General features: G+C 41.2%; 1 protein-coding gene across 18 annotated transcripts in view; it reads left to right on the plus strand.

The window, feature by feature from the left end:
- Window positions 1-13,495, plus strand: part of LOC146974363 (RNA-binding protein Musashi homolog 2) — a 226,014-nt gene that overhangs the window by 155,604 nt on the left and 56,915 nt on the right. For all 18 annotated transcript variants that reach the window (XM_085797610.1, XM_085797621.1, XM_085797614.1 and 15 more), the window contains one exon: window positions 10,203-10,285. In XM_085797610.1, the coding sequence (XP_085653736.1) occupies window positions 10,203-10,285 (83 nt within the window). The remainder of the gene's footprint in view (window positions 1-10,202; window positions 10,286-13,495) is intronic.

Raw genomic sequence — 13,495 nt, forward strand, 5'->3', positions numbered from 1 at the left:
GTGTTGTGCGCACTCAACCAACATGCAGCACACCTTCAATGCGCCCCTGCTATCCTGACACAAAAGCGGAGCACCTCAGTGGCTCACCTGGTCCAGCACACACCATTGAAGTTCAATACAGGTTGGACTCCAGCTAATGCTGATTTTCAGATCATGCCTCCCCATATCTCTCAGCTTCTCTTTCTCTCACTGGCAGTATCGCTTTTTAAAAAAATGTCAGAAATGCCCCCAAAAAATAACTTTGAAAAAAGAAATGCAGTGACACCTTCATAGTTGGGAATCAAACCCAGGTCTCACAGTTAACAGGTATAAATTCTATAAATTATTTCAAATGATTGTTGAATCATTCACTGATATCAATGGCCTGTGTTACCGGGTATCAGATTGAAAAAAGTTATTTTTGTGCCATCATACACTTTTACTGCAAAGAGAAGGTTTCAAGGATATTACGCATGGTGAGAGAAAGAGAACTAAGAACACAAAGAGAGCAGTTTCTCTTTCTCAAATGGACTGAGCTTATTGGGAAACTGCCCAAGTATTTTCATGACCTAATTGCCACAGCCTACAAAAATAGTTACTGTATTTGTCCCAGTAAAGTGCGAGCATTGAGCCCTGCTTTACCAATATGTGTTTCTAGAGCCCCTCTCACCGCTCACAACGTGAAGCGCAGGTACTACTACTATTACTTGATGTGTCTGGTTACATGGAATACGTCAGTGGGTTTTTATAGGTGTGAAAACCACACAGATATCAATTCATTTGGCTCTCTAATGCAAAGTGCAAGGAGAGTAGGATCAAGTGGAGCATGAATCAGAATATAGCCTATTGTGATTAATCATTAAAATAAACCAGTGATGCTGCTGCTCTCACATGGTTGTGCATAACAAACTGGCTTGAAATACATTTGTAACCCCAGATATGTGGATTTTAGACTGGAACCTCACCCCAAACTTTGATACTAGCTAGTGGCTGTATACTTGACCTCATTATTACTTAGTTGTCTTGTTTGCCTCATTTTCAGGTGCATTACGTACAGCTGACCTTTTGTTTTTTTCTTTTTTGAATGATCAATTGCATTAAATTATTTGGCTTTAATTTCATTCCATGCAACAACCAGTGTTAGCTTCACCTTTTACAGTTTTAAATTGAAACGTGGCCGGTACAGAGCAAACGTGTGGAAGTTTAATTCTAAATGTAAATAAACTATTAATCAAACACCAGAAGATGTGTCAAAATCCGTATTAAAAAAGAAACGTTTCTAGGTTAAAGCTGAAGCGTCTGTGTAAGTCCCCATGCATTTATCAATAAGTGCAGAGGAGTGACTCTTAGACTGTCTGTTATCCATAGCTGATGTTATATGAAAACCTTCGCAGTCAGTGAGTTCATTAAATGGCTGCGGCAGCAATTGTCTGAAGGCAGCAGGACAGATATGCTGATAAATCTGCAGCGTCTGATTTGAGAAGTGCTGTGCCAGAGTACTGTGCCATTAAGCACAGCTGTCCACCGTGTTTACTTTGATTAAATCACGTGCAAATGACACCAGGCTGCTAAAGGAATAACCGCACACCTCCACACGCCAGGCTGTGCTATCTCAGTATTCTGTTGTTTTTCTGCAAGACTCAATGATTTACAGCGTCTGATTAATCCAGCACATAATTGTCACTTATAACCAAAAGCAGTGATTCATGTTTTATTATTGGAATACACAATGCTGCAAATGCAAGATGAGATACAATAGATGTAAAATCAAAGAAGAGTGGGACTGATGTAATGACATAAATCATCATCAACTTTTTTTTAAATCATTATTTTAATGTTATTGCACAAATTGAGTAAAAAGCAACACCACGTCTTGTCTGCAGCTCGGCACCGTCCGTGTGTTTTCCAGAAGAGGCATCTTTCCATTTGTTGAGCTATTGTTGCCACGCTTCCCTGTGACTGGCACAGCTGTGTCACAGTGATGAGATCAGTGATGCGACTGAGAGTATAGCACATTCGCTCTTCAATCTACATTCCACATCACCCTAACGCCCTTTTGCACTTTTACGTCGCTGCACATCCTCCATGTGAAACAAAACAGCAGGTGAGCTCCATGATGTCCACACGGCCCATGTGCTCAAGACCTAGAACTTAGCAATTGTCAGTGTTGAAGCTCAGTTTTAAATTGCCCCATATTGTCTAGGTTGCCAGGTGTAATTTGTCTGACTTGTGTCTCTTTTTTTATTTGTTATTTAACAAGTGTATAGCTCCAACCAAATAAACAGACACTCTCTGGAGGAAATTCCTTGAGGAAAGCTATGACTCTTTTCTTCTTCTGCAGTGCTCTGTGCATATTATGACACAGTGCCACCGAATCAATGTGATTGTAGTTACAAGTGCCAGAAATCCACGGAGTGCAACGCTCGTTAGATAGAGATGCAGCAATCATGTTTTTCTGCCAACGATACAGATCATCCATGAGTGAGATCGGCTGATCCACGACTGATACCCATCATTTTTAGCATGCATTATGGCTGGTGTGAGTTATGACAGTCTCACACACTTTATAAAAGCTCCACACAGCCGACATGCTGCTTTAGTTCGGTGGCACCATCTATCTATTGCGCTTTGTTGCACTGATACTTTTCCAGTAATTATAATATGAATTTATAAAAGATATATTTATAAAGGCACAGTATATTTCTCATTCTGCTCCATAAAGATCCTGACATCTTTTCAGGAGGTCACCCAGTCTCTCCAGGTGAATTCCTGAGCTGCTTCTCAAATGGAAAGAGGATCTTTCTCAGATTTAACCTGAATCTCTTGACACAGAAAGGCTCTTGTGAACATGAACGGCTTCCTCTCCTCACAGTCACAGTCACTTCTTCTTCACATTCACTGTGCTATCCGTTTCCTCACAGAGGAAATGTGTCTCAGTGAGTCTTTGTGAATTTTAGAATATTCTCAAATATTGCCTAGGTTTCTTTGTCTTAATCATCAAGTGTTCTTTTTTAGCTCTATGGCTTACTGCTGGGTGCTAGTGAGCAAAGGGGTAGTTAGTCACCTTCTCTGCAGATAATTGCTTCCATTCAGTTGTTGCTAGAGGAGCCTTTATGATCATATAGGAGGAGAGAAATTCACACTTAGGGGTACATTGTTTAGCAGTAATGAGGGTCTTTCTTGAGTTAGAGTGTTTGAAAGTGCAGCAAAGAGGTGGAGAGAGCAGCATTCATTTCACAAGTACGGGCGCTGTGTTTTTATTGAGATGCCTGTTACCGCTGACCACACTCGGCAAGACATGAGCTGACAGCCCAGCTTTGTCGGGCAACGTGTTTCGGAGTTATGGCTCAAATAAATGTCTTTGATTAGAGCATGAATGCAATCAATGACTGCGCGAGTCCAGGTTATGAGTCCGAGTTACAGTCTTCATATACAAATGCCGTAATTGTGTGTTTTCCTGTTTGTGTGTTTGTGTATGGAGACGGGGTGTCTCTTTAAGTAGGACAGTAGAAATTGATGGCCAACTCTGAAAGCTGACCTACATAGAGGCACAGACAAACTAGTTCCCTCAGCATGCATGCTGAGCACAGTGGCTCTGCAGAAAATGCAGAGGAAGCAGGCACGTTGTACTGTAAACATTTAATAAACATATACAGCACATCCATCCATTCGCGGGTCTCTATTGGTTGGGATAGTAGAAAATATTGACCCATATATCACACCGTATATACTTCAAATGGAGCACTATGTTGTCCTTGGTATGTTTTTAATTTAAAGGAAAAGCTGTATTTTCCAGTTACTGTATAGCTCCCATTTTCTATCTTCAGCTTTCAGAAATCTTTGGTAATAGTTAATAATTATAATTTGGAAGTAATATTGGTTGATTCGAATTTAAGAAAAGATTGTCAAGTGATTCTGACGTGAGAAGTACAAACTCACTGTGGCATCATGAAATGATAAAAGGCCAAACATGCAGAAAACAACAATCACACTGAAATCAAATTACATCAATTTACAATCACTGTTTCTGTCTAATTGTTCTCTGGCCTAATACTTGATTTCATTGTGTTATGAAAAAAATCCTGTGAGACATTTCTCAGTGATCAATAATGAGATGTCCTTTCGAAGCCGTCTAAACCAATAAGTTCCAGCATCTAAAAGCCCTAGAGCTGCTGCTCAACAAACAAAACACCATATGTGGTACCTGTGGACCAATTCTAAACCATCTCTTCAACCACCTGGCACTTGCTCATACCGCTCATACGTAATGTTCACCTTCATGTTGACATGTTGCAGAAGGTTGGCTACCATATATACATACCTACATCATGTGTTTTCTTGTATTTGTCACGTGTTTTCTTTCATTATCATTTTGCAAACAGAGCCTCAGAGCCCAGATCAAATATGTTCGGTTCAACAGACTAAACCTTTGTACTTCCCATTAGTAATTGTCCTTGTTACATCAACGGCCTCATCATCATGAGCACTCTGGCTGCTGCAACGGCATCACAGTGGTGAGAGCACAGCACTATAAGGCTGGTGGCCCATTCGATTAACATTAAGCTTTGAGCTCAGTAGATGAGTCAGACACTTAAGCTACTACCTGGTAAATAAAATAGAATACACAACACATAAACAGCATTATTGAATATGGCCTTAATGCATTCTGTGCTGCACTATTCAAATGGAAATTTGTGTCATGCTGCGTCTTAATTATTTTTAATAAGCCACAAAAAACATATTTGTTTATTTCTCTTGAATTGTTTTTGATCAAACAACACTTGAGTCTAGTCTGGCTCTACTTCAATTACTTAATGTTATATTCATATTGGACTTGTCACCTCCACAAAAATGGTATGTTCCAGATTGATAAAAAAGTGTGGGCTGTAATTTGACATCATTGAGTCTTATTTGGGTTCTGCGAATTCTGGGTGTAATCTGTTTTATGTTTGTGATTCTTAGTAGAATATTTGAAAAGGAACAAAAACAAAATATGTCGGAAAAAGCAGGGTGAAACGGTTTCATTTCCTGGAAGAAGCCATTTCTCATAATAATGAGATATTCTATGATCTTTTTGATTAAAACAATTGGAAGCAACTCCAAATCTCAAAACTGGATCTCGCAGCACAATACATTGCAAGAAGGACAGATACCTCAAGAAAGAACTTAAACTTGCAGCTACAGTAAACTCTTCTGTCTGTTATCTTTAATGCTCACGGCTCACTGTACTTTACACTTCAGGGATTCATTTTACGTCGTCCATCTTCACTTTTCCCCTCGGACTCACATGCATCACAGCAGTCACATTTATTTATTTTGGACTTTTATCAACTGCTGTCTTGATTTGTGATTAGGGAATCTGGGCATGGCTAAGGGACCTAGTCTGTCTCTCTGCCTCTCTCTCTGTGTTTGTCTCTATATTAACCACTAATAAACCAAATCTGTATTTGTTTTTGCTTCTAGATAATTCAGTGTCAGATCTGGTTACCAGAGGGAGGCTGCATTTGCACTGAGGAAAGGTTGATCAAATATGCATTGGTGCACACTATATGTACTTTTTAGTCATGAGATGTGAGTGTTGTTGAGCACATGTAGAAAACAAGCCTACTTGTGCCCTCGGTTTAATTTTATTTATGAAGCGGGGCCAAATCAGAACATATGTGCTGTGCTCTCACTTTACAAAGTAAGGTCAAGATCTTACGATAGAGAGAAACCCAGCCGGTCCCCCTGTGAGGAAGAAACCTTGGACAAAATGGGATAGAGGAGAGAAATGGAGGAGAGTATATCATGTTGTATTAAAGCACCATCATGCTGCCTGTTATAATGATGGCCTCCCATGACATCATGGGAGCTCCCCTGGCAGCCGGGGCCTATAAGTGATTGATTGAGCCTTTCATTATCAACCATCCACAAACACTTCATATCAAACATCAGATATTTTCAAACCTTTTCTTGATTTCAACAGTCAACCTTCGTAACATTAACACTGATTCTTCCATCTGAGCCTTTTCTTATTCGCTATTTCCTCAATTTGGCTCTCCCTCAATTGTCTTTTCTCTGTGCTGTATGTGCCCCGTGCTGTTTGAAAGTTCCCGGTGTTAACTTTATTCAACAGGGGATTAACGCCCAGGGCTCTGGATCTCTAGTAATAGCTGACGGAAATACTGATCAAAGGCCTCTAACTGTGCCGTGGGTGTTCGGACTGCCTCTGTCTGCTTCTCTGCATTATAAGAAGCTGGTGCCTGGAAGCTGGGGGCACACAGACAGACATGCAGAGCAGGAACTTTCTGTAGACTTATTCCTGACTGGACAGATGAAGGTTTGATCATGCATAATTAGGGCAGGATAACCAATTCAGCAAAGGGAAGTATAGGAGGAGCAGTTGTAAAGGCGGATAAGTTGCAGCCTAGGACGCGTCGCAAACCCATATAAATATAAGTGCTTGTCTGTGCGTGTGTGTTTACAGTATGTGTGTGTATATGTGTATTATATGTCTGTACATGTGTGCATCTGTCTGTGCAGTGCAAAGCAGGGGGGCTCCATTACCTTCACACTGTGTACCAGAGGACACAAGTGACACTTTCTCCAGGTCGCCCCACTTCCTTATCCTGTATTGACAGAGCTGGTAGAGCAGCAGGCGCCTCTCATTAGATGCAGTTTTAATTAGGAGCAATGCAGTTGTTATTGTCGAAGCATTAGAAATACACGGTTATGCTTCTGTATGTCTAAGAGGCTGGAGCAATTCAAATAACAATTCATCCACCGACTGAAACTCCCTCATCTTTGCATATGCTGGCATAATTGAGCCAAATGCTAAGATATCTTTCTTTATGATTATTTGTTGAATTTTGGGGGATTTGAATCTGTATGTCCGTGTGTATGTGTGTGTGTGGTTTTATCCAATTGGTGTGAACAACAAAAATCTTTTCTTTCTTTTTTTTATAGAAAAAATACTTAACATTGACCTGTGAAGGCAGCACCAGGTGTACTATACTACCTCCACCTGCTATGAAATAACAAATCTTAATAGGTATATTTTGAAGTGCCTCATAAATCTACAATAAATACATCATAAGGACATAAGACAAATTTTAGAATGTTTAGATTTTTTTTTTTTTTTTGCAAGTTTATTAATAAAGGATTATGATTATCTGTGGCTGGCAGAATCAGCTTTTTTTCCTCTGGAGCAACAGAAGCAGAGAAGCTGGAATGAGTGTGAAATAAAGAGCGAGTATGATGAAGCTGGTAAAAGGCCGTGAAACTGGGCTCCCTGCCGATTCTGTGGAGCGATGAGATGAGGCCAAGCCCGGCTCTGGCTAATAAGTGTGAGCAAGTGCAGCCACGAGGCCTCAACCACTGGCCACACAACACCTATTATCAGCCTTCATATCAGACATCCGTGTGTTTCCATTTACGAGGTATTGTTCAAGCTGTGGGAAGCTTCTTCAGTGTGAGCATGTTGACACCTCTCTCCTTGTGTCTGTCAGTGCTGTCAGTATTTAATAGTCTTGTGGAGGTCATCCTCTTGCCATGTGTGGATGGTTGGAGGAGAAGGGCCAGGATACATGAGGATAATCTCGCTTCGCTGACATCCTGCAAAAGGAGGCTGGGAGACAGAAATGCTTCTGTTGGTGCTATTTTGTGGCCTGTAATTGTCTGTAAGGTCTGTAAAATAGGATAGTAGTGGAAAGGACTGCAGTGGCAGGGCCAGAGGTTCAGTCAGCCCACAGGGGACTGACCAAGGAGGAGTGAGCTGAGCCAAGGAGACAGAAAAATAGGACTGGTTGTTGTGAGGGTTTTGTGTTTGTGTACCAGACACATTCCAGCAGCAGTTTACACTACCGCAAAATGTCTTTTTGTTCATTTAAACAGATCCAGTCATGGGTGGAAGGGCCCTGCTGGTGGTATATGCGGTGGTGTGGCTTGGCCCTGACCCCGGTGGATATAATGGCGCACTGGAAAATGTCCTGTCAGTTGATGGAGGAGCTGCCTGTGGCAGCAGGAAGGAGTGTGGCGACAGGGGCCATGTGTGTTAACCTCTTTCCTTGTCACTTTTTCTGTCTTTCTCTCCACCCCCCTCTCCTTTCATCTCCACCTTTTTCTCTTTCCTTTTACGCCCTCATTCCCCCCAGATTCCACTCCCTCTACCCACACTCCACTGTGACAAATTACTCTTGGCGGTTGATTTGTTGGTTGTCAAAAGTGTTCCTTGCGCTGGCATGAAGGTAGGGTGAGCAGGAGAAGACGGTGCATCCTCCCCCCGCCTCCCGTTGCTGCATGTCGTCACCGCCGGTCCCTCATCTCCCCGCCCAGCCCTCACACATGTGCGACGTGCTCGCACCACGACTCAGCGTTGAGACGTCTCAATGGAAATTGATATTCTGTCTCATAAGATCTCATTAGATTAGATGTGTGCCCGTGTTTAATTAGCTCGCACGTTAGGTTTCCAACCCTTCCCTTGACAAGACGGTTTTTGATATGTTCTGGCTTGTGTCAGTAGCAGCAGCGGCTTGAGGAGAGCGAGTGTTTTGTTATTTATGGTGGAGGAGCTGGAGGAGGAGCAGAGAAGAAAAATGCGAGTGAGAGATAAAGACAGTATAACAGAAGTATAAATGTCACTGTTTGTGACAGGCTGCCTGGTAAGCAGCACAAACTGCTACTGACAAAGAAATCTGTATTTTTCTGGATGATCTGATGAATTAATAAAATAAGCCGCTTAAGAGACTAATGTATAATACTGTACACTTCATTTAGCTTCTTCTGCATGGATGTGAATGTGGAGATAATATAATATTCACCATAACATTTGTGGTAAATGATATGGATGAGATATATGGTAAGGTGTACATGACACGTGTGATTTTATAATGTTTTATCAGTATCATTTGATCAATATGATACACAGTTTGTATTCAAACAGATGGGAATCGGCTTATCCTGGAAGTTATATGCCTTACATGAAAAATAAGAAAGATATTTGATCAGATTGATTACAAAATCTAATCTAACACTAACATGAAGCAGCCCTGTCCATTGATTTGTCACATAGCAGTTGCCCGATCCAACCAGATATATTAAAGGGATAAATTACGACAGAAAAATCTCTGAGAGCTGAGAAATTTCTCCCATAAGCTGCTGCACAGAACGTGTTGGTGTGTGAATATGTGCACATGTGCAGGATGGCGAGGCTCTAAAAAGCTTCTTTGACCTTGAGATTCGTCCTGTGAAGTGGGTGATGACTGGAAGCTGATGGCTGAATGAATGCTTTTTTCCCCTCCCTCGTCTTAACTTGTAGAAATGGGACAATATTCGACAACATCAGTACCTTTCCGCATTTAGCAGGTGACTGTTGGTACTGTATCGTCTCACGCTCCGTGGAAACAAATTGACGGTTGCTCTCCGCGGAGTGTGTGTCGGTCATATGGCTTGTTGCTCCGAGTGACCGCTGTTTAAGCTCGGGTCTGATGTGAATTTATTTCATCAACGGGTGTTTGCCATTTTGAAAAGAAACTCATCTCCTTTCAGTCCCACTTGCTGCTTTATTCACTAACTGTTTCTCTTTTGTGCAGTTTCCCCTTTTGCAAAAGTAATAGAATATCAGTTTTCCTTTCAACCGCAGCCATACAGAAGCTAGATTGCTTTGTGCATCACCATCAAAACACAGAGGAGAGCATTGCAATCCACTTGTGTTCAGAAGTCTGAAACCATCTTGTTTCTCTGTCTTTGTATTAAAAGAGGGGTTAAGCTTTTATCCTATAAATATGGCATGAAAATCCCACTGTCAACGACACGTTCATTCTAAGGCCTGCATTAACATAAAAACGAGGGCTTGTTATACAGTGAGATTTCAATAAAAAGAACACAAAATGCATTTAATGAAATTCAGATGCTGGGCCCTAGCTCCCTGAATCTCATTAAATGAGCTTTGTGCTGTTTTCCATCTTCTCTTTGTAGAAGAGGTCCTCGAGTGCCCTTAATAATGTGGCAGATTTCATCATATTCTTGATTTAAAGAGGACAATGTCTGTCTTGTTCACTTGTTCTTTTCCATGCCCAAGCCAATCCCCACAGATGTAGTTTGAGTTTCTGGATCTGGCTCATGATGATATTCCATCTGGTGCATTTTCTTTTTAGTTACTAAAGTTTTGTTAAGGTTCTCCACTAACTTGTACCTCATTCTCTCCCTCCTTTGCCCCCCCCCCTTCTCTGTTTCTCCCTGCATAGGATTTGGTTTCATAACTTTTGAGAGTGAAGACATCGTAGAGAAAGTCTGTGAAATTCATTTTCATGAAATCAATAACAAAATGGTAAGTCCACTCATTTTTTTTTTCAATTCCAGGTGGGCGTTGAAGGATTAATATTTGATTTCTTCTTTCCCCTAGTATTAATAGGGGAGCTGGTTTGTGTGTGTGCATGTGTGTGTGTGTGTTCATGTTCATATGCACAGGCTAACACACACATACACATACACACACACACACTCTGTGGGTCTCTGGGTCTCAGGGATGGGAAGGCAGTGGTGTGTACTGCCCACAAACCGTGAAATTGTGTGGCTGAGTTCTGCCTGTCAGGCTGAGGGACGGGAGACTGGAGCCTGTCCCTCTCTTTCTGAATCCCCTAACACACACACACACACATACACACACACACTTGTGCACGCACACACACCCCCCACCCCCCCACACACAAGAACACACACAAACACAGGTGGAGATGTCCAGGGATGCAACAGGGAAGCTACTGGCAGAGGCAGAGTTCATTAGTCAGGGATTAACACCCTCCACAGAGTCCCAGTGATGCTTGTTTTACTTACACCAGTAATATGGTCATCTCCGAGCGCTGCAGAGTTCAGTATCAGCTTTCTAAGTCACCATGTCACCTATGATAATTGACAGGAACCGACCTTAGTGTATGGAGTGTGACATTAGGTCCTCTCTCACCTGGTTCCACCCTGCAGGCCTGTTGAAAGATCCTGCATCATTCGAGCGCTTCTGTGGATTGTGATTGACTGGAGGGAATACTTGTCTTGCTGCCTTGCGGTGGGGCTCCTTCTCTCGCTGCGTGTCTCCGCTCTCCCCCGGTTTTTCCCCGAAACTGACTGACCGACTGGCCGTCTGACTGACAGGACCAGTGTAGTAGAACCATGTTCACCAGGGACCAGCCCAGGTCACATATGACCCCAGTATACATCCCCCCGTGTCTCTGCGCTGCATCACAGTTGGTGCTCAGGACTGCAACCGAAAAACTCCAGAGTGTGACAGAAATAAGTGTATGCGTGTGGAGGATATTCTGTCACAATCAAATGTCTCAGATCCTTTGACATGTAGGCATAGTACTGTGTGAACACAAAAAAAATCACACATCAACCTCAAGCCTGGATGCACAGGCCAGAGCATCTTTTTTTTTTTTACACACACATAGCAAAACAATTGCTGTCAATGCTTTCAAACAGATACCAAACGTATTCCTGCACAATTTTTGTTAGAAAAATAGTTAATAACACGTTCGTTCACCAGCAAATCTGTTATCAAGTACGCCTCCCCAGTTTTTACCATTTAGAAAAATGGTCTTCATTTAAGTTCAACTCACAGCCGGTTTGTACGAACTTCTAATTAGATAATAATTGGATTGTAAACAGTGGTGCTAATTATGAATGCAAATTTGCTTGATAGTTTAATATTGTCGTAATCATTATTAAATTATTAATACTGATTTTTTTTCCCCCAAACAAATATAGCCGTTGTTTTCACAGCACATCTTTTAAAAGACGTTTTACCAAGAATAAAAATGACAAATGTTTAAACGGTGAATTAAAAATGAAAATGATGTTATCTCTCTCAAAATTTTTGCTCAAAATAAAAACCCAAATTTAATTTTTACAGATTTACAGACCTCATTATGAAGCATAAATGAATTGAGAGTAGCTATTCTGGACGGTGAAGCAATAACACAAAGATTAAACATTCAGGTTGTGAATTATTTAGAATTAGACACTTGCACTGCACCTCTTCGTGTACGGGTGACGATTTTTTGTTGATAACACCGATATAAGCATCACCCTGGTTCCCTCAACAGAAAGTCAGAGGGATTTTTACATTTGCTCTTGGGTTACTGCAAAAAGAAACTCTTTGACAAATACGATTTTATGATACTTAGACTTGAATACAGCTATTATAAATTTTGAAATCTAAATATCACCACGAGTACAAAGCTTATCTATCGGCTGTAAATGAACAACACCATGATCACATGACTTCAATATCACCACTACAAAACATTCAGCCTTTAATTAGATGTCGTGCTTACCTCTCCTATAAAAGACCTTCTTCTTGCAGAAATAGTGACAGTTTGCAAAGAAAACCAAGCAATAACACAAGGAGAACTGTTAAAGCTGACTGGTGAGTAAATCAAATTTCATGTGATGATGTTGTTTAACATCCCCCAAAACCTCTGTAGTCGTATTAGGACTTCTGAAGGCTGTTTTTAAAAGACATACGCACTTAAAGAAATCATGACTGGTGTGTTTAGTGATGCATTTTATGTCGTAGAATGAAACATGAAAATGTCTTGTTTAACCACCGACCTTAAAAGCCACTCACAAATCTCAAAGACTGCCATGAGGAAACCAAAAGTGCTAAATTTAATACTAATTCTTAGGTTTTAGGATTCATTTCCACAGTAAACAAAATGTTATGATACTTTCACATTTTGCAAAGCATGATTATCTTCACAAAATGAATGCGATTTAGATATTTGAAGCCTAAATATTACCAGAAGTAAAAAGCAAGTCTTTTTGGCTGTAAATGAACAACACCATAATCACCATAACTGCGTGACTGCAACTGGAGTTATTGTCATTAGGGAGAGGAAAACTGTAGAAACAGTGGGAGAGAAAGTGAAGAAATGTTAGATTTTAGTTTTTAATCCTCTCTGATACTGTACATCATCAAACAGTCAGTTATTATGATCAGCATTCAGTAAACCTTCACTACTGCAGGGTTATATGAAGTTTAAAATGAGAGGAGACCTGTGTGTGCTGGAAGTGTCAAATCTCTCAGACTTGTGACCACACACCGCTGTGATGTGCTGCACTCTTGTGCATTGTGACATGTTGTTCTTCACAGGATGTGGCCACAGAATGCATCAACCACCACTGCAGGAATGCTGTAGATACTCATAAAAGAAAATGACACATATGGAAACTATGCGGCCCGTCTGGGAGCCTCAGAAACCTTAACCAAAGAGATGAGGAGGATCATTTGGGGGGCAGCGCAGTGTGAAAACACAGAGCAAAGGCCAGTTTTGTGAGGCTTTTGTCACCTTTGTACAGGTCCCTGTTGGCAACACCCACTGTTTATCAAACTTCCTAAGATGCAGGATATAAGTGTGTCTCAGATCTTCCCACAAAGTGCTGACATCTGAGTATGTCGGCAAAGAGAAAAGAATGAAGAGTGTGTTAAGAGCATTTTTCAAAGACACTTCAGGTTTTACCTTTACTCTCCTCCGCACAGACGAGC

The sequence above is a fragment of the Trachurus japonicus genome, chromosome 14 (genome assembly GCF_045865225.1).
Source record: "Trachurus japonicus isolate A0001 chromosome 14, Traja_1.0".
NCBI lineage: Eukaryota > Metazoa > Chordata > Actinopteri > Carangiformes > Carangidae > Trachurus > Trachurus japonicus.